This window comes from Stenella coeruleoalba (genome assembly GCF_951394435.1).
Source record: "Stenella coeruleoalba genome assembly, chromosome: 7".
Classification (NCBI taxonomy): Eukaryota; Metazoa; Chordata; class Mammalia; order Artiodactyla; family Delphinidae; genus Stenella; species Stenella coeruleoalba.
The window spans coordinates 54,703,750-54,728,707 of NC_137153.1; the positions used below are offsets into that span (position 1 = coordinate 54,703,750).

The 24,958-nt window shown below is 43.7% G+C and overlaps 1 protein-coding gene across 3 annotated transcripts in view; it reads left to right on the top strand.

Annotated features, from left to right (window-relative positions):
- Positions 1-24,958, top strand: part of SLC24A2 (solute carrier family 24 member 2) — a 242,518-nt gene that overhangs the window by 166,876 nt on the left and 50,684 nt on the right. For 2 of the 3 annotated variants that reach the window (XM_079925518.1, XM_079925520.1), the window contains exon 4: positions 8,382-8,432. The exons of the other annotated variant lie outside the window; for it this stretch is intronic. In XM_079925518.1, coding sequence (XP_079781644.1) covers positions 8,382-8,432 — 51 coding nt within the window. The remainder of the gene's footprint in view (positions 1-8,381; positions 8,433-24,958) is intronic. 3 annotated transcript variants of the gene reach the window in all.

Below are 24,958 nucleotides of genomic sequence, written 5' to 3' on the forward strand. Positions count from 1 at the left end.
AAACTTATGAAGAACATGTTTTAGTTGTCAAGTCAAAGCCCGTGGGGCTCCACAGTACAAATGATGGGGCCATCATGCTATATTGTCACGTGCTTTTCTCCATCCCTTTGGGAAAAGGGAAAAACATTCTGCCAAAGTCTCAGTGTTTAAAGTTACCTTGAGATTGTTATTGAGATTTTTTAGGGGCTTCCCTGGTGGCGCAGTGGTTGAGAGTCCGCCTGCCGATGCAGGGGACGCAGGTTTGTGGCCCGGTCCGGGAGGATCCCACATGCCGCGGAGCGGCTGGGCCCGTGAGCCATGGCCGCTGAGCCTGCGCATCTGGAGCCTGTGCTCCGCAACGGGAGAGGCCACAACAGTGAGAGGCCCGCGCACCGCAAAAAAAAAAAAAAAAAAAAAAAGGACACTCATAAAAGCCCAGGAACTCTTTTTTTTAACCACACTGGGGTTGATTCTCTTGCCTGGTGGCTCACTGTTTTTCTTTAAAACTCCTGTCCAGAAACCTGCTTGCTCGCTCCTGTTCTCTCCCCTCCGCAACCTGCTTCAGAAGGAAAGCAGCAGAGCAACTCTTCCTATAGTCCCATTTTTCTTGCTTGATCATCCAGAGCATGTAAATTACAGTGAAATATGGCCTGAGTCAGCTCCTCACAGGACAGAAATCAGTAACCATTGACATTGCCAAGCAACACCGCAGAGGAGCAAGGCTGCAAATTAGGTGACAAATTTATAAGAAGTTGGAGTATCTGGGGACTCGCTTGGGCGTTTCATCATGAACCATCTGGACGATCCACAGTAGTGACCACACATTATTGTTCACTGTCCGAGGATGAGAATTCCCATATAATTGTATGGCATCTCCCTCTGTGATCCTCACCTACCTTTCCGAACCTTTCATTGTGTTTTTCACATTCCAGATATTTCCCTGCAAAATAATTGGGAACAGTTATACCTAATGGGCAGTGTTCATTCCTCTCCAAAAGAAGATTGTTTTAAAAAATTTACTCTGTCGGCTCATGTGATGGCAGAGCTGGATGGGCAAGGACATGCAAAAAAAGAGGGTATTAGTCATGGCATCATAGCAGCTGCATTGGCCTGACATGGACTCAGCCTTGGTGTCCCAGAGGAGCCTGAGGTGATAGGTAAGCCTTGAGGGAGACAAGGAAGAGAACCAGAGTCCTTGACCTTCTGGAGAAGGGTGACCTAACAAGGACCCCTCCCAGTTCCAATAGCCTAACTGGTCTCATTTCTTCATTCATTCATTCAAGTAATATTTATAAGAAAATTGGACTAAGCCTCCTGATTTTAAACCAAAGATTACAAATTGCTGGGCCAAATATGACCCAGAGTGTTTTTGTTTTTTTTTTAATTTGGAATTAGTTGCCAACATTTACATCAGGAATTTTCACATAAAAGTCCGGATCTCTGGCTTCCCTTGAATAATCAGATCTATCAGCACTGTAACTGCCTTCCCCCATGGAGTGGGAGCTGACTGGCTGCTGCCCCTCTTTAGGCACGCACTGGCCAGTTTTCCATACTCCTCACCACTCCCTATTGTCGTCCCCAGTCCACTTTCTCACCTACACACCTGGCCCCTGTGGTTCATTGATGCTTTATCAGAATGCTGCTGTACTCCAGACACTGGGCCAGCTGCTGGGGATCTTTCTGACCCCTGATTTGGCCGCCAATGTAGTATCAGTATTTCCTAGTGACTGGGACTGATATCAGCAGATGGACATCAACAAGGAGATACATGTAGAAAGTGAGGGAGATAAGAACAACAGCAGTAACAAACCAGTGTGTCTGGGTTTGCAGGCAGCTTGAAAAGGAAGAGTGAGTATTTCATGAAGGGGCTGGATTCAGAGGACGTGAAAATCAGGTGATAAATGTCTAAGAGGTGGTGTGTGTGTATGTACATAAATCCTACTTGACATCAATAGCTGATGGAGGGTTACCCACAAGTTCAGCCCTTTGTTTTCATTTGGAAAGTTCTTGCCTTGCTTCCAAAAGCCTAAGTGAGAGGTTTTAATCTCATAGAAGAAAAAGCAGCACTCGTTAGCATAGTTTGGAAGAGCCGAATATGAAAAGAACCCCATAGGGCAAAACCACCTCCGTTTATACCTTGTATATGACATAGATGTTTTACCACATGTTGGGTACAGCTGTCCCCAGGTAACCGTGTATTCAGGAGCCTCTTAGGGAAGTTTAACACACAAATATCATTCCCCCACAGACTGTTAAGCAGAGCTTCTGCAATGAGTCAGTACTTTAAAAGCTTTTTTTGAGTGAGAATTTGAATCTGAAGGTTAAAATATTCCTTTTCTTCTGACTTGAGTCTGAAGTGAGAATATGGTTGTTTCCTCACTTAACCTCAATCTCTTATTAAAGTTTTATTTTTTTAGTTAAAATTACTTGCCTTGACATGAACATTTGATATAAAAGAATAATGACCAAAGAAAGCCTTTTAATGGAAAGCAATTAATTTCAGTGGTCCATGCAGCCCTTTTTTAGGTAAAATCAAACAAAAAGCTTTAAATTGGGCTATATTAGAAATATCTTTTAACTCGGAATACTTTTTTGTCTGCGCTAGGTCTTCATTGCTGTGCATGGGCTTTCTCTAGTTGCGGCGAGCGGGGGCTACTCCTCGTGGTGGTGCGCGGGCTTCTCATTGCAGTGGCTTCTCTTGTTGCGGAGCACAGGCTCTAGGTGCATCGGCTTCAGTTGTTGTGGCGCACGGGCTCAGTAGTTGTGGCTCACAGGCTCTAGAGCGCAGGCTCAGTAGTTGTGGCGCATGGGCTTAGTTGCTCTGCGGCATGCGGGATCTTCCCGGACCAGGGCTAGATCTCGTGTCGCCTGCATTGGCAGGCGGATTCTTAACCACTCTGCCACCAGGGAAGCCTATACATGTTTTTTTTTTGATGAAAAATTTTCACACAGGAATAGAAGAGAAGCAAGATCAACCCACATACCCTGCAAGAAACTTAAAAATTGTATAGATCTACAAATATAAATGTTATGTTTGTAGGGAGTGAACGGAAAATGACAAATACACAACTCTCATACTATTCATTCACAAAACCTGAATAATGAAAATAAATTCACAAATTAAAAAAAAAAGAAAGGAAACCATCTCAGGCTAAAATGTTAATACTGCCAAACATGGTTCTGGAAGTTAGCCAGGGCAGCCTTTCATTAAACTGAAAGTTTTCCTTTTGACAGTCTTCCTTATGTTTAAGATGTCTAGTGGGGGTTGTTGACTTGCAGACATTGAGCATTGACATTGACATTGGTGCCCACCTGCAGAGATAATTAGAGTTTGATAGGATCTAACAACCTCATGCTGGGCTGAAATAGATATTCCTGTTGGAACTTTGGCAGACAACGAAGAGAGGTACCAATTATTAAGGATGCCTCTGCCACCCAGCACAAAGTGCTATAGAGACATGTTCTTATCTGATCCTCCAAAAACCCTCCTGAGAATAGGTGTTGATTGCTCTTGTCCCCATTTTACTGAAGAAGAGACTAAGGTGCAGAGAGGATCACCCAGTTCATAAGTAGTAGAACCAAGCTTTGAATGAGCTTTCTTATCTGTCTCACTCAGAAGTACTCTTTTTTTTTTTTAGTTTAGTTTATTGAGGTATAGTTGATTTACAATGTTGTGTTCATTTCTACTCTACAACAAAGTGATTCAGTTATACATATATATAAATTCTTTTTTATATTCTTTTCCATTATGGTTTATCACAGGATATTGAATATAGTTCCCTGTGCTGTATAGTAGGACCTTGTTGTTTATGCATTCTGTGTATAAGAGTTTGCATCTGCTAATCCCAACCTCCCAAGCCATCCCTCCCCCACCCCGCCTCCTGAACTTTGATAGTGATATTATGGTATCAGCAGTCCAGAAGCCTTAGACATCAGTGCCTGCCTTCCTCACTTCAGCAAGTCCAGGGAAGTTCAACAAACCAAAGCATCACTGTTATTTGGGAACTGTGCATTTATATGCTTCGTTTAGGAAATGCGAGGAGAGCATGTGATATGAGAAAAGCACTGTTCTAGTTGGGAGAGATCCAAAGAGGAATCCAAAGAGGGTCTCAGCCTCCAACATGTGGAGAGACAGTCTTGTGTGCAGATATTAGAAGGAAAGGTGCGTAGGTCCAAAGCTGGAACATGGTGGTCAGATGAATGAAGGGTCTGCTTTTTACCGCCTGTTCCAATGGTTACGGTCCATGTTTTGACATTCCCCATAGATCTGAGAGTAGAAGGGCAGGACTGACGAAGAAATTTCTTTCTAATTCTAGCCCCAGCAAGGCAAAATATCTTTTATTGTTGGGCAACAAATAGCTATTTTAAACTTCTATAAGTACTGTTGAATTAGTTTTAACAGACTAAACCCGTGTAAAACACCAAGTTCTCTAAGTGTTCTGCTCCATTTCCCATAGGTTCTCTTTCACTCTTCTTGGTGATGCTTGCAATAATGAAGCTGCCCATTACCGATTGCTTAGTGGGTGTTATTATCTCATCTACTCTTCACCACAACTTTGTGGGGTAGATATAGTCATGCCACTTTACAGCTGAGGACACTAAGGCTCAGAGAGGTAAATTTGCTCAAAGTCACACAGCTAATAAGTGGCAAATCTTGGGTTCAAACCTATACCCTGGCTTCAAAGTCTATGTTCTTAACTTCTGTTTGCTACTGAAAATAATCCTTTCATGGATGTGATGTAATCTGGTATCTGTACACACCTCCTTGATAGGTATTAGACAACTTTACCAAGAAACTACTGTCTGTTGTTTAGAAACCTTAATTTTTAGATCTTCAAACTCAGTTCAAACCGGTATCAAAAATAAAGTAGCTCTTTGATTTAAGAAAACAAACAAATTAATCATTTTTTTCCATCAACCAACACTTAATAAATACTTGCTCTCACTGATTTCTCTACCTCTATTCTTCATTCTAACAAAATGAATTCAGCATAGATGCTTCTGTTGACTTTCTGTTGTATACGTCAGAACTTTGAGGCCTGAAAGGTGAGAAGTCACTTTTCTGCTGCTCCTGTCTGGGGAGATTTGCTGAGAAAAGGGTTAAGAATGCCAGAGGCTTCAAAAGTAGAGCTGAGAAGGTCAACGTTGGAAGGAGAAATCTGTGTCCATGCCCTTTTTAAGAAAGGAAGAAATTGGGAGCCCAAAACACTAGTCCTTATTCAGATTCTTTGAGACTAAAGACAAGATCCTTCCCTTGACTTGTCAACCAAGAAATATGGACAAGAATTCAGAGGTACCTTAAAGCCAGGTGATGACGTTGCTGACAAGACCTGAAAGGAAGTGGACAGAGGAATGACAAAAGGTTCAAGCCCTCCTAGAGGTCTCGGAGCTTGGGTGCCTGTGGACCCAGCTGTCCAACTAGCATGAGCGAGTGTGGGCACCATGTTAGACAGCATTCCCAATCGGCTCATAGGCTCATCTCAAACACCAACCACTGGGTTCTGGAATTTTTCTTAGGCTGTATGTCTTCTTAGAGAAATGTTACCTAGAAGAGGCACCAGGTGGTACCCAGCATGATATTCACTGCTGATTCATCCCTCTTCCAGTCCTGGCTGCCTCTTGCTCAGTTGACGTAATGGAAGTTGCTCAATGGTACTAAACAGCAGCCTCTTGAATCCCCCCACTTCTCCCTCCCATCCCAAAGAAACTCAGCTTGGATTGGGCGCAGTTTGAATCTTAATCCAACGGTGCTAAAGGTGCCCTGGCTCCTGTCCATGGGGAGTGTGCTGACTGGAGGCCATTGCCCCTTCCGGGTGAGTTTTCGTTCATGCCTCTCAGGCCACTTTCCATGAGGTGTCCATGGTATGTGGGACACCAGCCAGGTGCGTGATGCGCTCTTGCTCATGTTTGTCCTAGTCGCATGTCACACTCCTCTTCCTACACCCCCTGAGCCCCTGGTCCAAGGAAGGGAGGCACCAGCTCTCGGAGATGCTGTCCCACCAGCCCCAGGATGCTGCCCTGACCATTTGAAAGCGTTGAGGTGCTGAGTTCACCGTCTCACCATGCCGTTGCTGTCAGTGTTAAAAACTTCATTCCAGTAGGCTGGTTTCCTTCACACTCTTGCGTGCCCTTTCTTTAGTAAGCAACAAACATGGTTCCCTTCACTTGGGCAAATATTGTTCCCTTGCCCTCCTAGCTCACTGTGCTTTAAGTTGCTACATCACCTGTTGTTATTCAGCCCTTCACTGCTCTTATTCTTTCTCTTCCACCACCTTTAGCCTCCTTTTTTATATGTTTTGTCCAGTTCTTGTCCCCCTGCCCCAGTCCTCATTCAAGGAAGCAGCTAAGAAACAATCTAGGTATTGCCACAGCAGCAAGAATGTGTGACCTTTGTCAGTCACCCACAGATCCAATTTTGACTATGTAAAAATAAATTAATTAAAGAATATGATTGTATTTATTTATACCTGGCTCCAGGAGAGAGGAGGTAAAAAATAATCACGTCTGCCACAGGCAGATGTTTGAAAGTTTCGGATTGAGACATGAAGACCAGTGTGTGCATACAGAGAGGTTGCATCTCAAAAGACAAAAATACAATAATGTATCTTCATTGTGTAGAATATGGTTTACACGCAACTTTGCAAACACAGAGCTGCCCACGTTCTGTTTCCTCGGCAGGTAAAGAGAATGCCAACTGCTTATTCTACTGCTTTACCTCAGGGAAAGAGTAGAGGTTACAAAAAAATTAGTTGGCTGATATAATTCATCAATTTACTGCAAGATTATACACACACACACACAAGTACAAATGCATAGATTATGTGTAAAGCCACCATGAACATGTGTTTTAATATTTATGAAGGTATTTGGATCATTTTAAAATCCCAAACTTGTGCAATGTCATATATATAATAGACTACTCTTCTTAAAATACCAGAAAAAAAAATTTTCTACAGAAGGCAATCCCCAGAAGTCATTTTTTTTTTAAAACTTCCTTGTTTTTACACAAAATTCAATTTCTTATTGAAGCACTTGCATCCTTTGTCGTGTATCTAACAAAATCCAGAAAAGGCAGGATTTTGCAGAAACATAAAGATGAGGTGATTTTTCTCCCCAAGGCGTAATTTTGTGTCGGTGTGTTAAAATAGCTTTAGGTAAAATTTTAGGCACATGGGGAAAGAATATATATAGAATGTGTATAATATAAGCAGAAGAATATTTATTATTGTGTTTTAAGCTAAAGCCTTTTGTACACAAAACCCATCAGTTCTTAGTTCATTCACATGTGAATTTTTAGCAGTCGACCAAGTTAATGAGCCATGGAAGCATTCTACAGATTCACAGGAATATCTCTTGAGTGTCATTAATTTCTTGAATTTTTATTGGGAGAGTGTTGTTATGACCAGGGAAAATATTTCGAACCTGCTCACAATGATGCTTCAGAAAACCTGGAATTTTCAGATGAACAAGAATGAAAGTTTCTATTTTAGAACTGAAGTAAGAAAACAGAAATGGTGCGTCCCCACCCCCTCCGTCCCTCCACCCAAGCTGCCACTTCCACCAGCTGACTGAGAAGAGCTTGCTTTCCGCCCGTGGTTTCCATTACAGCCGAGTCCTTTGGTGAGCTGCACCCAGGAGATTGCCTCCTGGCCCCTGCAGTCTGTACAGCAGCAGACAATGCCCTGAGCTGGGAGTTGTGGCTGCTCTGTCACCTGTCTGGGCCACGTGCCCTTCCCTGGGAATACGCCTCCCCCTTCCTCCCAAAGCTTTCAACGCCTTTCCCATCCCCCGCCCCTTCCCCCCCGCAACACACACCAAAGCATGCTGCACCCATGGTATTCAGTGCTTTCTGTCTAAAGTACAAGATTAGAAATGAAAGGGAAGTTTAGAACCTGGTTTTTTATTGGGGATTTTCCCAGGTAGCCTTCCTTACTAATCTCTAGGAAGTAGTTCTATTGGAGAAAAGCTGTGAAATGAACTCCTGGGACTGCTGTTCCACGGCAAGGAATCCTGGTGTCTACAAGCCTCAGTGGGTCTGGGCATTGCCCTTGTCCAGCCCTTTCTCTTGGAATGTCACCTCTAAAAATTATAGGCCTAGGCTAGACCTGGTGTGAAGATATCTTTGCCAAGTATTTGTTTCATCAGATGTTAAAATAACTGTGTCCTATTCTGGAATGCAGGGCAAGTCCTACCCCCGGTGGAATAATATATTTTAAGTGATTTCTGAAAGTGGGTCGTGAAAGCCATCCGCCACATGGCCCATGTTTGCACATCTCTATATAGTTACAGTTGCAGAATTTGACAGTGTAACTCTGAATCTGATTAATTGAGAATGTGTAAAAACAAAGTTCTTGCATTACAGCTCGTTCCTTATCTTTGTGTCTTTTACTGTGATGTTGTAGAACTTGGATCATATGGAAAACTAAAATATTATGACACAATGACTGAAGAAGGTAAGAATGATTTTAGAATTGTATGCACTGGCTTTTTATTTCGTTTATGGTGTCTGTGGCTTGCCCATTTTTTTTAAAATTTTTTTTCCCCCTCTTTGCATGACTTCAGTGACATTGTGTGTTTTATTATTCTTTCCACATTTTCGTCTAGTTTTTGCCATCGTGTTGGTTTGGAATTGGAGACGTGCAATACCATGAGCAATCATGTTATTCCATTCAGACGATCCAAACCATCTCAGTTGTGTAACACAGTCAGAGAAATGGTGTCAGCAACATAAGCACAGGCCCACACCCACTGGGTCATCATTATTTCCTCCACGTGCTCACAACATATAGAAACACATCCAACCAATACTCTTCTTTTAATATGCCCCAGTTTCAGAGGAGGGGAGGTTCTGGTAATATTCTGATTTATGCAAAGGAATGAGCGATCTAAAGGAACCACTAGGCCCCAAACCAGTCGGAGACCTGTTTCTGATGCAGAGGGCCGTGTCCTTAGCTGTCACAGTCCCTGTTAACTCACCCAAGAGAGGCCAGGGCCACCATTCCAGCCAGTGGGATTGTATATATTGGGATTCACACTCCGTGAGATTGGACGTATCATTTTAACCATTGCCCCTGAATAAGTGAAGTCTGGCAGAAACTTCTTTTTCAGTGTATCTACTGATGAATTCCAGGCTCTGTCCCAGAGCACGGCCTTGCCCCAGTCAGAATGACTTTTCTGAAATACGTGCACCACGGAACAGCAATTTGAGAATTTTTGCTTTCTTGTAAAGGGAGTTGTTCTCTTGCCCTATCTCTCACACATACCTCTGCCTTTTGACTAATAAATAATATTTGTAAGTTATGAAAACATTTGGAGTTTTCCCGTGAGTTTTACACTGATATTGACAAGAAATCAAAAGGTACCCTAGAAGGGGAATCAGTTAATTTTATCCTTCAACATGAGAGAAACTCCCCAAAGTGTTGTATATCTTATTTTCAGCTTCTAGTATTTCTGAGTTGCCTTAGCTTGCCAAAGATCTCCTAGTTGCTTTGCAGGAAGCAGGACATCCAACAGCCCTCGGTAAGAGCAAGCCCTTTCCAGCCCCTCCCCACTCTGGCTTCTGCACTGTACCCGGGCCCTTCTCTGCTGCTACCTCTGTGCTTTCAGTTAACCACTGTGATGTTTTCTAAAGCAGCAGGCCACAGTAAGGATCTCAGACTGGGCTCTGTTGTAGCCCAGGGCCCTCCCAACAACCTGGGGAAATGCAGACCCTTGGGCAGTGAGAGCCCCAAAGGCAGAAAGCTACCTATGAGAATCAGTATTCCACCACCGCGGGGATAGAAAGAGCAATCTGTACCTTAAAGGAAGGCTCCTGTCCCGGCTGTTATTTTTAGTTCGTGTCTTCAAACCACTTTGATTTTTCTTGGTGATTGGCTTGGGAGGCCAAAGGTTTGGGCCTCACTGATTTTATAATTCGGTTCGGGAGTCTCACAGCCCTCAGCCTCGGCCTCATGGCTTGGGCAGCTGGTGGGTTTGTTACCTTCTACCTGAGCAGTGACGACCCCTCACTTTTCTCTCCTTCCTCCATCCTGTCCTCTGCCTGCTGCCCTTAGCTTCCTGTGGCCAGAGCAGCTTCTGGCTCTCTGTTGCCTCAGTTGCCCCTTTTCTCCCTTACTGTTCCCTTCCTTCCTCTTTCCACATCTATTTGAGCAAATGTCGCCATCTGAGTGTTCCCTTAATCTTCCCACGCCAGACAAACCAAGATTATGCGAAGATGCAAAAATGCTACTTCCGAGCTGATGCTACCACTTGCTATCGAACAGCTGGGCTTTCTAGGCAGGGAGACAAAGCCAAAATAATATCTGGAATGAGAAGGCTGACCAGCTTAGCAAGATTGTGAAATCTTCGCAAGATTGTGAAATTGTCTTTGGGGGCCCTCATGGTCACCTTTAACGTTCCTTATCCTTCTCGTGACTGCCCCATTCCTTCATGCGTATCCCTTTGTGCCCCATGCTTAGCTGAAAATTCATCCCTGTTACGGTGATAGCTAATAATAGCTAAGGGAGCACTTGAAAAGCATGTTCTATGAAATACTACTTCCAGATCATGTCATTAGGAATTTTGCAACAATTGGGGGGAAAAAAGAAAGCAAGCTTGATTTCATAGTTAAATAAGCAGGAGAGCTTCTGAGTGAAGTTAAATAGATTTCTTTACCACGTGACTTGTCAGAGCCTTCAATATGTACCCATGCACTGCAGCATATAATAGTAAATCGTATAGAAGGATGGAGTTTGCAGTATTTCCCAGACTTTTTTGGTCAGAGGACCCATTCTTCCACAGAGCCTCTTGCGGAACTCTTCTAGAAATGCTGGTTAAGACATTATCCTTCACCTAGAATAGGAACCTCTGAAAGATTCAGAAGTTTTCTAAACACATAGCAATCCCTCTCAGGCACTCATGGAAAGGATACTTTGGAACAGGAGGTCTCCCTACAGCCCCCTCACATTATACCCTTTGGCAGCTGCCTCTGTGACAAGCCAGGCCTGGCTTAAACCTAATTCTGGGATTCAACTTAAAAGACGCTCAGTAACCTCAGACCTGGCAACCACCATGCATGACTTCTTCAGATTCTAAAGGGCCTCCCCCCTCTCATTGAAAATAATAGCAATGACTGTGATATATATCACTTCCATGTTGTACAGTTTAAGGAGATATAATAAAGGTGAAGATGTTATGGGCAATAGGGGACTAGTATAGCCTTCAGGAAATGTCCCCCTCCGTTTGAGCATTTCTTTTCACAATTTTAGAAATGTGACTAGCCCTTGACAGGGCTTTATTGTAATTGCCCACGTGACTGGTCATTATTTGTAGCTGTTTCCAGAGAGAGCTCTGGACGTTGCGTGACATCAGGTACTTGCAACGAGACCTGTTTTATCTTTATTCCCTAAAGTGGATTAAATGGAAAGATGAATTATATATGCCACCCCCTGTCCTAAGAGAAATGGTGTGATGATTTCCTCAATATAGAGAATTGTCCAGCACAGATTCAGTTTATTATTTTAAGCACCTACTGTATGCAAGTTATCCTGCTGGGTGCTTTGTTGAAACACAAGATTAAAAGGTGGGCAGTTTGCCCCATGGAACTTGTAGACGGGGGAGAAGTAAAGCATAGCAATCACTGAGCCACCAGGAAGAGAGTGGTAAGTACCACAGGTGCTCAGAAAAAGATGACAGACTATGGGAGAAGGAAAGGTTGCTTTCAGCGGGGGGCGGGGTGGGGAGGGATTTCGTGGAGGTGATCTTTGACCTGCACCCTAAAAGATCAGTAAATACGGAGTAAATTGGGAAAGGAGGAGTGGTAAGTTCCGAGCCACCCGGCTGAGAGAAGGATGAAAAGAGGGGCCACACCAACCCTTACTGGGTGCCTCCCACCTGCCAGGTGCAGTGCTGTGGGCTTTTTATATATTCTGTGTCATTTACTCCTTGTGGTGATCACATAGGTAGATTTTACTGAAGATGAGAAAACCAAAGCCCAAAGAAGTGTTGTATTAGATGAGGAAATGAGGACACAGAGAAGAAAAGTAATTGGCTCTGGGACTCGTAGGTAGTAAGTTGAGATGAGGGACCGGAACTCAGGACTGTGGCATGCCACACCCTGTCCTCTCAGCTCCACTGTGGTTGCTCCACAAGGTGGAATGAGGAACTGGACAGTGCAGATTGGCTACAGTGTAGGAGTGGGAAGAAAGGCTTGATGGAGACCAGACCATGGGAAAGGTTGAACCACAGACTAAGAATGACAGTGAGCTATTGACTGAAACATGGCCCCCCTACTGGAACACTTTACCATTAAAATGTTACTTTAATAAAACAATCTATTTACTCTCAGACACTGGACAAAAGCATAACATTTTTTTAAAAATTTGCCCCTCCCCTTGGAGCCCTTTCCCTCCCTCCCTTGTCTTCAGGTGCCCAGAACATAAATGGGAACAGCTCCCTGGGCCACACCCAACTCCCTCTCCCACCCCGAGCCAATCAGAATTTTATCCACTCAGTCATTCATTCCCTAACATATTCTTTCAGCAACACTCAGTATGGACCAGGCACTAGACTGGGTGCAGGGCCTGTGGAGATGAAAGACAGTGCTTCTCCTGAAGAATTCACGCTCTAGTGGGAGACGTAGGCAGAGAGATGAGTAGCGTGATGGGCAGAGCCGAGGTGCCAGGGGAGCCCAATGGAAATGAGGCCAGGCTTCTCAGAAGGGGCCATGTCTCCACTGCCTCATTCCTGCCTGCCAAGGTGATGACTCTCCCACCAGCCACCTGATTCTAGTGTGTTCACTTGATAATAGCTGAGCACCTGCCTCTGTATGAGTCATGTTCCTAGACTTGATAGATTCGTGAGCTTCACTCCTCCCAAAGACTCTGTAACAAGATGTTTCCAAGGATACAAACAAAGGACTCCAGGGGTAGTCTTTTGGTGACCTCAGATCCCCCTACATAGGCATCCATCCCTTTATCTCCTCATGGGGTGATACTGAATATTCTTGGAAGAGCAGTCTCCAATTTTTACTTAATGTCAATAACCCAGAGTTTAACACTACTATATATAAAATAGATAAACAACAAGGACCTACTATATAGCACAGGGAACTGTATTCAATATCTTGTAATAACCTATAATGGAAAAGAATCTGAAAAAGAATATATATACACGTACATATTCACATGTACATGTATAACTGAGGTGTACACTTGGCTGTACACCTGAAACTAACACAACATTGTAAATCAACTATACTTCAGTTAAAAAATAAATAAATAACCCATAGTTTATTTCTCATCTGCAGACACCCAAATTTCATACCATTATCACTCCAGAACATCCTCAATAAATTGAACTTGGCTTCCTTACTAAAGTTACTTTAAATGAAAATGTAGAAAGTTAGTTCAAAAGAAAACAAACTCATGTGATGGAACAGAGACATTCAAAGGAGAGATGCCTTTCCACCAGTGGCAATATACACAACTAATCATTTCTGCTCTTTGGAGATAAACATTCACAGAGACATGTAGGTAGGTAGGTAAACAGAGATCCTGACTAAGGATACTTTGCAAAGATGCAATGTATTGTCCTAAACTCGTTGCCATTTAACAGAAGCCATTTCTAGAAAAATAATTTCTCCACTATTTAAAAAGTCAATCTTTGTTCATTTGTATAAGGAAAAAAGAAGATAGAAAAGTTTGTTGTAATATCAAAGGCAAAAATAATCTTTTCTTTAATGAAATTAAGGCTAGTTTCATGGCAACCTATTGGCGACCTCTTTACCAAGCTGAGAAACTAATAATGTCTTATGTGAATCATGGTTTCCTCAATTAGTCATGTGGCTGAGTTTTGAAAACCCACATTATTTCAAAGAAACAGAAGCAACCTAAGGTTACATAGCCAGTCATTTGATGTTCTTAACTGCAGTGAAATATTCCAGTTCTTTCTCAAAGAGAAATTGAATTTTGGAGTACTATTCAACAGTAGTTTCCACTGCCCAAGAGGTATCCTCTGAAAATATAGTCCTAAAACAGGTCCTTGATGCTATCTGTGGCCTTCACATTATATTTTAATCCTGGCTTTGAATGGATGAGACTGTGTTGTATACCCTGATATATCAAGCAGGATAGTTTCAGCTCTATATAGCAGAAAATCCAGATTAACAGTGGTTTAAATCAGATGGAAGTATATTTCTCTCTCAAGTAAAAGAGGTCCAGAGGCAGGCTGTACATGGCTTATATGGAAGCTTCACAGTAATCCTAGACCCCAACTCCTTCCATCCTTCTTCTTCATCATCCTAATATATGACTTTCAACCTCAAGGGCACCTCATGGTCCAATATGGCTGCCACTAGAGCTCCAGCCATCGCATCTGTATTCCAGGAAGGAGGAAGGGCCAAAATTATTTTCCCCAGCTGTTTTGTCTTCCTTTTAAGGAGGCTTCCTTTTAGACCCTCCCAGTAAGATCTGTCCAAAACTCAGTTACATGCCTACACATAGTTCAAGGAAGCTTGGAAATGTAGTATGTTAAGCTGGGTGATTTGCTAGCCCCAATAATTCAGATATTATGTCATTAGGAAATGAAAAAGGAATAGATATTGATAGGCAACTTGCAGTCTCTCCACAACAGAGAAATATCACTTTCATGTAACTGTATGTTGTTGGGGAGGACTGAGACCAGAGCAAGCTCTGTGAGGAAGGTTGAGAGCTCATGCTAAGTTTAAGATGCCTATGGAACATCCAGATGGAGATGTGGAGAAAGTGGAATTGTGGTCTGGAGCTTGGGAGAGAAGTCAGGGCTATAGATGTAGATTTGAAAGTCGTAAAATATAGGTATCATTTAAAGCTACAGAACTGGATAAGAATACCTAGCCAATCAATAGGAAAGAGGAGGCCAAGGACTGAGCCCTGGGGACTCTAAAGTGTAGGGTCTGGGAAGAAGGGAGACAGCCCAGCAAAGGAGACTGTGGTGGGCAGAGGACCAGGAGAGAATAGCATCCCAGAAGCCAAGGGAAGAACTTGTTCTAAAGGAGGGGCATAAAAAGGTGATGGCATCAATGAATTGACCAATGAGATCAAAGAATTTTTGTAATAGAAAGATAAAAGAGTTATAGACAGAACGTGAGATGTTTCCAATCAGGAGTTTGGATGTGGTGGAGTTATTGCTAGTGACAAAGTCTAAGGTCTAACTGCAGGAGTGGATGGATGAGGTGAGCTGGAGGAAAGGGCAGCTGGAAGCGAGTAGGTGAGGGCGGTGGGGAACCAAGTGTTGCAGGGCTCACCACGTAAGAGTTACTGTGGATGGTAACACGAGTAATGGTGGAGAGAAAAAGAGTGAACTGGGTTCTCATATATTCAGGAAAGAGGGAAGGATGACTTGGAAGTCGTTTGGGGTATAGGTGGTAGAGTTTATTGGCCTGGGCTTCAAAGAAGGACAGAGAAATGATCTATAAGTGGTAAGGTAGGAGGAATGGAATGTGGGCACTTGGAGAGACAAGAAGTGTCACTTTCAAAGGCCACAGGAGGAAAAGGGCCATCAGGAAACAGCTATGTTTCAGCTGGAACAAAAAGACAACGTTCATAGAAGAGGTTAAGACATAAGAGGTTTACCGATGGCAGGGCTGGGAGGTTGAGTGAGTCCAGGGATTTTCAGAGCCACTTGGTGATAAGCATCTCGATGGTGATGGATGGTGCTGAAGTGAACAAGGATGTAGCATGGGATGGGAACAACCTAACAATGTTTTCAAACTTCTTCCTAGAGCCTCTTTCTTGCAATTGGTTGCGTGGGAAGTTTGCAGTGATAAAGTGGGGTCTATCTTTCCAGGAGAGAGGAGCTCTGAGGAATCCCCCTGAGTCCAGCTTGGAGTGGGGAAGGTTGAGGAAGGAGATCAGCTTCCTTAATTCAGGGGGAGAGAGTTCAGTCCAGCACAGGGAGGACCTTTCTTACAGACATGGCCAAAGATGGGATGGCCTGTCTCAGACAGGAGTGAGTCTCCCATCTCTGGAGAAGCCAAAGAAGCCTCCATCAGAAGGATGTTCAGATAATGGACACCTTGATGCCCCTTCCAGTCCCATGTCCAAGATTCTGTCCTGGTGCCTTTGTTAAGTGTGACGGCAGACATTTTGGGTTTGCAGTCTACCCTTAAGATTAACTTGATCTTGCATTTTGATTAAGCTGCCACCCAAGATTGTGGTAGGTCTGTTCCTGGGTCATAGCATCTGGAATAAAAGGCTTGTGTATTAGTTGATCCATTTCACAGCCAAACTCTTTATTAATGTGGTTAAATACAGCAAATAGTCCGTTAGATAGTTCCTGTGGAATAGACCCTTAAAAGGACAACCACCCACCCCCCCAAAAAATCCTATATTCTTAGTTACAAATCTAAACTTCTACCACAGTAGAAATTTTAAATTGCAAATTAATTTTAACTATTCTTTTTTATTATAAAAACATTACATGTGCACAGAGGTAAAAAGCAAACATTACATAAGGAAAGATAATAAAAGTGAGTCCCCCTTTTACCTCAGATTCCATTCATTCCTTACAGTTAACCACTTTTATCAGTTTTTTAACATATTCTCTTTTCTTCTATGTACTGTTCTATACCTGGCTTTTGTTTATTAATATGTCTTGAAGATATCTCCGTATTAGCACTTTTTTACTTTCCTCATTCCTTTTTAGCAGTTGCATAGTATTGCACTGCCTGGCTCTTCCCTAGTGGGTTTGATCAGTCCCCTGTTGATGAAGATTTAGGATATTTCCATTTTTGTTCATTTAGTTATTACAATGCTACATGAGCATCTTCTTTGCCCATATAATAAACTCTACTGAATAGAAGATATAAATAAAGATATAAAATAAATGTCTGGAAATAGAAATGACAGATCAGAAGACATACCCACTTCAGACTTCGAATGATAGTGCCAAATTGCCCTTCAAAGGCATTGCACCAATTTACACTCCTAGTAACAGTGAAGGAGCAAGCCTTAAACAACAAATTTAAATAAGTTCTTTGAACAGAGATTCAAACTGACTTCATTCCAAAGCGGATAAGCCTTCATAATGTAACTACCTTCTCATGTTCTCATTGCTAAACCTGACTTTTTACCAAAGTTGATTGAAAGCCAGGGTGCAGTTCTGATGGAAGTCCTTGTCCTTTCTAAATGCAATGACAAGGCAATTCCTCCCACACAGAATATCCAATTTCCACTGCAGCGTGTGCTTTCTTGCCTCAAGGCCATCGATATCCCTATAGAAAGTCCAAGAAGTACACTGCAGGTTAACTTTCTCCCTTCTGGTTACCAACGAGGGTACCCTCTGTTGTGCACAGACACCATTTCCAGCACCATGTTATGTTTCATTCATTCCAGGTTTATGGTTTAACTCATTTGGTCCAACTTTCCATAACCACACAATTTTTCTGGGCACCTGAACAGATGCTGTCTGTTAAGGCTGAGCCTTCTCCGAAAAAACAGATTGAACTCATCAGTTATTAACCACATTACTTTTTTAGAGATGTATTCTTACAAGTCTCTCCCTGGGGCTGGATCTTAGGAAGACAGCAGCCTAGTGTGTGTGCATAACCAAACTAATCAGCTAGTAACCTGTATCAGATCTGTCAGAAAGACCAAACCAGCTATGCGTAAATCCACGGTCTTCCTGAAAACCAGGACCAAGGAAGTCTTCTCATTAGAATACATCCAGCTCCTCAAACTTCATTGCATCTTATTTTCATGATCTAAACTGTCAGCAGTAAAAGCAGAAAGATTGGACTTGGCAAGTAAAGGCAGACTTTGCCACATTGCATATGTAGAAGGTGTTAAGTGGCAGCAGAAGGCAAACCATGGATGCTTTTTTTTTTGTCTATTTCTGACATCTTCAGAACTGAAAATGTTAAGTTCTCCTTCATCAGTCAAACTTGAATACTGTTATTATAAATTAATATAATTCCCCGCCCCCACGAAACTTTCTCTTTGAAAAAAAAAAGTGGGAATCTGTTATACCAGGAGGTTGGCATGTTCAATTAAGCATGGTAAGTTTCTCTTTTGATTAGATCTGAAATGAACTGAAGTATCTCATTTTAGTCATGGGCCACTAAGCCTTCAGTCCCATTTAGTTAAGAACCCACGGCAGGTGCCGGCACTTCTGTTGCAAACCCACATTTCAAATGAGATTTACAGGCACCAGTTTACCATGTAAAGTTGAGGATTCAGAAAAAATAGAACATAAGAATTCAAGTTAACAGACAATTTGCAGACACATGAAATCCAAGTGACAGGAGAGGATGGGAGTACATGAAACAGTGGCTGCTACAGAAAAAAATCTTTCCCTTTATGCCAAGATAAATAACTGGGTAATATATAGGCTCATCATAAGAAAGAACTGTTTTGTTACACTCCGTTTTTTATATACAAGTCAGAGTAACCGTTCAACACATATTTATTGAGCACCTACTATTTGCCAAGTGCTGTGAACAAATCAAAACTCTGCCCAAATGAATACACCAAGGTCACAGCCCATTTGCAGAGAGACATACCCAAGATACAGGCTTTGACAACCTGATTCCGAGGAGCTCTTTTCCACCCCTTAGGTGGCATTGGGGCTGGATGCTGGCAAATCTTGGATCTGAAGCATGCCTGGGTAAAGTGATTCTTTATTCGTTTGCCTCTTAGGTATCCACAGGGTGCGAGGGATGGGAGCAGGGGAAAGAGGTTCAAGCCCTCTATCCGGCAGCCCCTCCCTGGCTCAGAGCTCCAAAGCTGAGATCAGACAAACCCCTTTGAGGATGTTTGTGTGTGAGCCATTTGTATCTGTGTATATGAGATAGAAAGGTTCAGAAAATTAAGTTCCTTAAATAAAACAGGCGACCCAAAATGATGAAGAACAGTAACTCCCAAGCCGTGTCAGCCTCGACTAAGGTCAGTAAATTGGCTCCTTGCCTGAAACATCGTAGTTTGCTATCTGATACCTGTGCGAGTTTTTTGGTTTGTAAAATTCCAATTTTGCCTGAACTTGATTAGGTTATCTTTTTTTTTTTAAAGAGAGTCTCAAAATAGACAAACATTCATTGTAAACACTATTAGACTTTGGAGATTTAATCACAACATAACTGGGAAGAGAGTCTGGTGAGTTTCCTGCGATGTGTTTCTGGATCTTCCTTCTTTCTCTCCCCTGGAAAAGAATGTAAACTTCAAATAGATTTGCATACAGCAAGAACTCCAAGCATCTCTCTCTCTCTCTCTCACACACACACACACACACACACACACACACACACGGTTCCTTTTGTTGTTTGTGTTAATGTTATATTCATAAACACTTACTGGGGACCAGCCTACGAAGTAAGTACTGGGGGGACAGATGAAAAGCAACATCCCTGCCTTGAGGGGCCCACAGGCCAGTTGGAGAGAGGGTCAGTAAAACACCTCTGAGGCTCTGTGATAACTGCCATGACAGCATCAGTATCAGAGCGGTGTTATAAAGTACCAAGGTGCCTTGCCAGCCCAGGAAAGGGACTCGGGGAGAAGCTTCCTGAAAGATGAGATGCCTAAAGCAGAGTCTTAAGAAGGAGTAAGACAAGAAAAAATAACCGGGGAGCATTCCAAGCCATATGAAGGGTAAATTAGAAGGAGGCAGGTCGGCAATGTGATTAAAAGCTGGGAGACCGATTCAGAAGCTGTAGCCAGCATCCAGGCTGGAAAGGTTGGATCTAAAGTGTTCAAAGGTAGACTCGAAAGGACTTGGCAACTAATTGGATATGGGGGAGAGGGAGACCTCTAAGGTGGCTAGAAAACACTGGGAGTGAGGAAATCACCAACAGAAAATACAAGCAGAAGAGCAGATTCCTAGGAAGGAAAACGATGTATGGAAGTTTGGGGCATGTTGAGTTTAACCATCAGAGGGACTTCCCAGTGAAGGTCCATTGGGAATGGTCCATTGGATGAGAGGATCTGGGCCAGAGATCTGAATATGGGAATCGTCACTATCCAGGCGGTGGTCCACTGGGTCCCTTGGGAGAATGTGAGGTGTGAGGAAGAGGGAGCAACGAGGGGCCCCTGAGGAGTGGTGACACTTAAGGAGCACTCTCAGGACTCCTTGAAAATCAAAGAGGATTTTGAGGAGGGGAGTGAGGAATATCAGATGCCACTGAGATCCAGGCAAGTGGAGGTGAAACGTGGCCACAGTGGGTTCAGTGGAGCAATGCTGACAAATGGCAGATGCAGAGTTAAGAAATGACCGAAGGAACCCTAAGGACACAGAGGCACCAGCACAGACTGATCTTTCCAGAGGCTTGTCCATGAAGAGAAGAGAGCAGTGCCCGCAGGAAACCTGAAGTGAAGGGAACAGTTGCCACATTGAAAGACTTAAGCATGTTTATATACTGAGGGGAAAGGGAAGGATTGAGGATAAGATGACTGATTAGGCAGAGTCCCTGAAACGGCAGGAAATGGGGATAAAGGACAAAATGTCAACCTTTAAGATCCCAACTTTTGAAACACATTGGAAATCTTCCAAAATACTTAGGAAGACACTCTCATATTTCCAATGATAAGGTGACCCCGTTAGGAGAGATGTTGTAGAACCAATTCATATGTAGACAGAACTGTGCTTTACTTGAGACTCCAAAGGTCATTGTTACAGCAAATTATTTTTAAAAACCTTAATAAGGAAATCAGCGTGCTTCATTTCATTATATGATGGGTTTGGCCACCACTTGAGATACGATTATGTAAATATTCTTATTAATTACAAAAACTAGTCCTGTGATTATATCTATAAATATAACTACAATTAAATTACGTTCATCATCTTTATTATGTGGTCCATTCACAAAATATTTACAAAGACACTTTACAAACTACTTTATGACAATACTAGCTTAATTTCCATTATTGTCAATGTAATTTTACAATAAGTGGTTTTACATGGTGTTTCACAAAAATTAGAGGAAATAATTTAGAGGTTGTACCTCAAAAGTAGATTTAAGAATAAGTAAGTAAACTCTATGATCTTGGTGTTTTTGTGCAGGACGAGAATATTATTTTTAATATTTTGCTTTTAAGAATAAAAGTCAGGTCAGATCCAAGAGGAGTTTATTCCTTCAAGCTGCTAGGTAGTGTCTTGTATCTTAGAACTTCCACTATTCTCTGAGTTTCCATGCCCTCCCGAGAAGGCCCACACCATCAGAACGTGAATCTCAAGTCCTTGTTTCTTGTCTCTCTGGCTCCAGGCTGTGAATGCTACAAGGGCACCCACCAGCTGGATCTTATTACCAAATGTTGCCTGATTCATAGCACAGTCTTAGTTAATATTTGCAGAGTAGAAGATTGTGACTTGTACTGACTTGGAAGAAAAGCTGACTTCCCAGGGGAGCTAATATACCGAGAGCCTCACTGTAACTCAGTGACTGCATGTGACTGCCAAGCACGATTCTAAGACGCTTGTTGAGGGACACAAAGATACACAGATGGCGGAGAGGTCTCTGCCCCTGAGAAGGCTGCCCTCTGGTGGGGAAAGCAGACAGGTGGGCAGCAAACTGAAATAAGGGCTGTGACGGGGTACAAAGTGCCGTGAGAGCGGCGGGCGGATTTCCACTTGGGAAGATGGGTGTGTGTATCAGCAGAGAAAAAGCTTCGGGTCTGGCCTTCAGTTAGGCCTTGACAAATGAGGAGTATCTTCATACAGAAGGAGAAGCCAAAGCCCAGCTGTCCCCGCTCTGCTCTCTGCTGTGCTCGCCGGGCCTCCTCTTCCTTCCAGTGCTCACCTGGGCAGCCTGGAAGGGGAGGTGCAGGAATGGGATGACTGGTGTCCCCCTCTGTCTTCCATCTCTGGTGCATAAACACCTGGTCCAGCCCATTTCTCCTCTTTACCTTCGGACAGTTCCTGGGGCTCTACGTAGGGACCCTCAGCCCTACTGGGGCCTTGGGCTTGGGTGGACTTGAAAGGATTTACTTTGGGTCATTAGCCAACGAGAAGCACGTGAACCTCATCACCTTGCCAGGAAACCTCAAACACAAGGATTGATTGAGCCCCACTGGGCGCTGGGGATACGGCAGCGAACAAAACAAAACCGATGAAAATCCCTACCCTCGTGGAGCTTGGCTGCTAATGGGAAGCAGCAGATAATCAATAGCAATAAGAATACAGTAAATTAGATGGTGAAAAATGCTTTAGAGAAAATAAGCTGGGGATGAGAAACGCTGGAAAGAAAAGCCGCAAATTTAAATAGGCTGCTCAGAGCAGCCTTGATGAGAAGGTGACATTTGAACGAGTACTTGAAGGAGTTGAGAGAGTGAAGCCCGTGGATCCCTGGGAGAAGAACATTCCAGGTAGAGGAACCAGCAAAGGCCATGGCGCTGAGGTGGGAGGGTGGACAGTGTTTTCCAGAACAGCAAGGAGGCCAGCGTGCTTGAGCAGAGTAAGCTAGGAGAGGGGGAGGGGATGAGGGAGGGGATCGAGGTGAGCTTCACTGGACAGAATTTTCCAGGTCACTGGGAAGACTTTGACTTTCACTTTGACCTCAGCAGCCACTGCAGGATTTTGCACAGAGGAGTGAGTGGCGTGATCTGATCACTGAGACCAGCCTGGGGGACAGAGAGGTAAAGGTGGAAGGGAGACTGGCCAGGAGGCCAGCAGGATTGTTGCTCGGCCCAGGGGGGTGGGGAGGGAAAAGTGGTGAGATTCTGAAATATTCTGAAAGTAGAGACCCCAGATTTGCTGGTGGATAACATGTGGGATGTGAGAGAAGGGGAGGAACCCACGATGACCCCAAGGTCGGCGTTTGCTCTCTGCCACGTCAGTTCCATTGCATGCCTTCTCAGAGAGACGATGGCCTAGCTGCCTGACCTGAGTCTCTGCTTCCAGACAAAAAGACAGGGGATAAACAGGAAGAAAGTTCAGCGCCCTTTTACTTTTGAAGCTACCAGCCAAGCCATAAACTTCAAAGACGGAGACGGGAAAGGCAGAACTGAAAACACAAAAATAGTTTCTAAAACACTGTCTAAGTATTCCCCCCTGTTTCATTTTCCCTTTTCTTCTCCCAAACCAAGGTCTGTTCACCGAGGTGTGTGTGGCCACTCCCTTTACATCTGTAAATCTCTTTGGTCCTATCTCTTCTGTGTTTCTGGTGCTCAGAATGTTCATGGCAGCCGGGAGGGAATCTTAGCTCCAACCCAAAGGGTTCCTGTCCAGCGCTGCTGATTACTTGGTGGGAAAGATGTGAAGGAATTTCCAGGGGTTGTTTTCATTCATTAACAGCAGAAACAGAAGCAAAATGCTTTTTCTTTGAGTAAACAGAACCTCCGAAGGTTATTTTGTGAAGCGGCTTAGAGCTTCTGTTTTATGGCAGAGAGATTGGTTGAGGATTTTGACTCCTCAAATTTTGTTCTTCCAAAATTTGTTCCTATTCATAATAGGCCTTTCTGCTTTGATCTTCTCCCACACTTCCCTGCTGCACCCCCTCAACACACAGTCCCCTGAGGACACTCAGCTGGTATTCTTCTGCAAATTTCAGAGCAAGCTAAACTATATTAAAATTGTGTACTAGGTTTTGACGTGCTAGGTGCCTCATGATTTGAGCAGAATTTGCTATTTCTGCGATTTTAAGTATACAAATAATCTGTCGCTGTACAAAAATACAGCACTTTAAGGGTTCACACTGCAGCAGAGTATATTTTTTAAAGTGGCCTTAAAAAATGTTAAAAATCACTCCTTCTCTCACCTTGAAAAGTGCTCAAAATTGTCTTCTTTATCCCCAGGCACAGAGCTACAGTTTTTTCTTAGATCTGTCCATGTCAACCCTTATGCCAACGTGGAATCCATGCCTAAAATAGTCTATGGAAGCAGTGCCTTTACTGCCAAGGTCTCTTGCACCGGAGGCTGCTAAGCTTCCATTCTATTTTTAAATATCAAGCTTTTTATTTTCAGTAATTTATGGGGTGAAGGTCCTGCATTCACTTCCATAATAATAACAACCCTTTCTGAGTAATTTACTGTATGTCAGGGCCATCTAAACACCTGCTGTGTATCAAACCATTAAGTCTTCCAGCAACTGTATGAGCTGGGTGTTCTATTTATCATCCCCATTTAAAAATTCTGAGCCTGAGACACAGAGGAGGTAAAGCCCTTGTGCATCAGGAAGCTCTTCTGAGCCACCCCGAATCCACTGTGCAACACCAATAGCTCTTGCCTGTACCCTGTCCTCACAGGGAATGGGAGAAAGCTGATGACTCTCTTTTCATTTTAAGATCACGAAGGTATCTAAAACACAGAGGGCCAGCTCCCTCACCTTGACCTTCTTAATTTCGGGAAAGTATAAAGCGATCCTTCTCCTAATTGGTTTTGGAACTGACTTTGGAGGACTCACTGAAAACTAAACACCAATCCGACAAGGCCTCCGATGCTTCCACTGTCGGGTCAGATGCAGCTAATTCTCCAGTCCCGCCTGTGTGGCTTGAGAGAAGAGACGATGCCAACGATTGCTCTAAAGCAGGGGTCCCCCACCCCGGGCCGCACAGCAGGAGGTGGGCAGCGGGTGAGTGAGCAGAGCTGCATCTGCCGCTACCCGTTGCTCTCATTACCGCCTGAGCCATCCACCGCCGCCCGCCCCTCTCCATGGAAAAATTGTCTTCCATGAAACCGGTCCCTGGTGCCAGGAAGGTTGGGGACGGCTGCTCTAAAGAAATTCAGGGGCCTCCCTGGTGGCACAGTGGTTGAGAGTCCGCCTGCCGATGCAGGGGACATGGGTTCGTGCCCCGGTCCGGGAAGATCCCGCATGCCGCGGAGCGGCTGGGCCCGTGAGCCATGGCCGCTGAGCCTGCGCGTCCGGAGCCTGTGCTCCACAACGGGAGAGGCCACAACAGTGAGAGGCCCGCGTACCGCAAAAAGAAAAAGAAATTCAGGGCCGTGTCACCCTTGCCCCTGGGCTGTCTGTTGGTTTCTTTTTCCTCTTATTTACAGAGTTCTGCTAATGCCAGGTGCTGTGATCTGTCCTTTACAC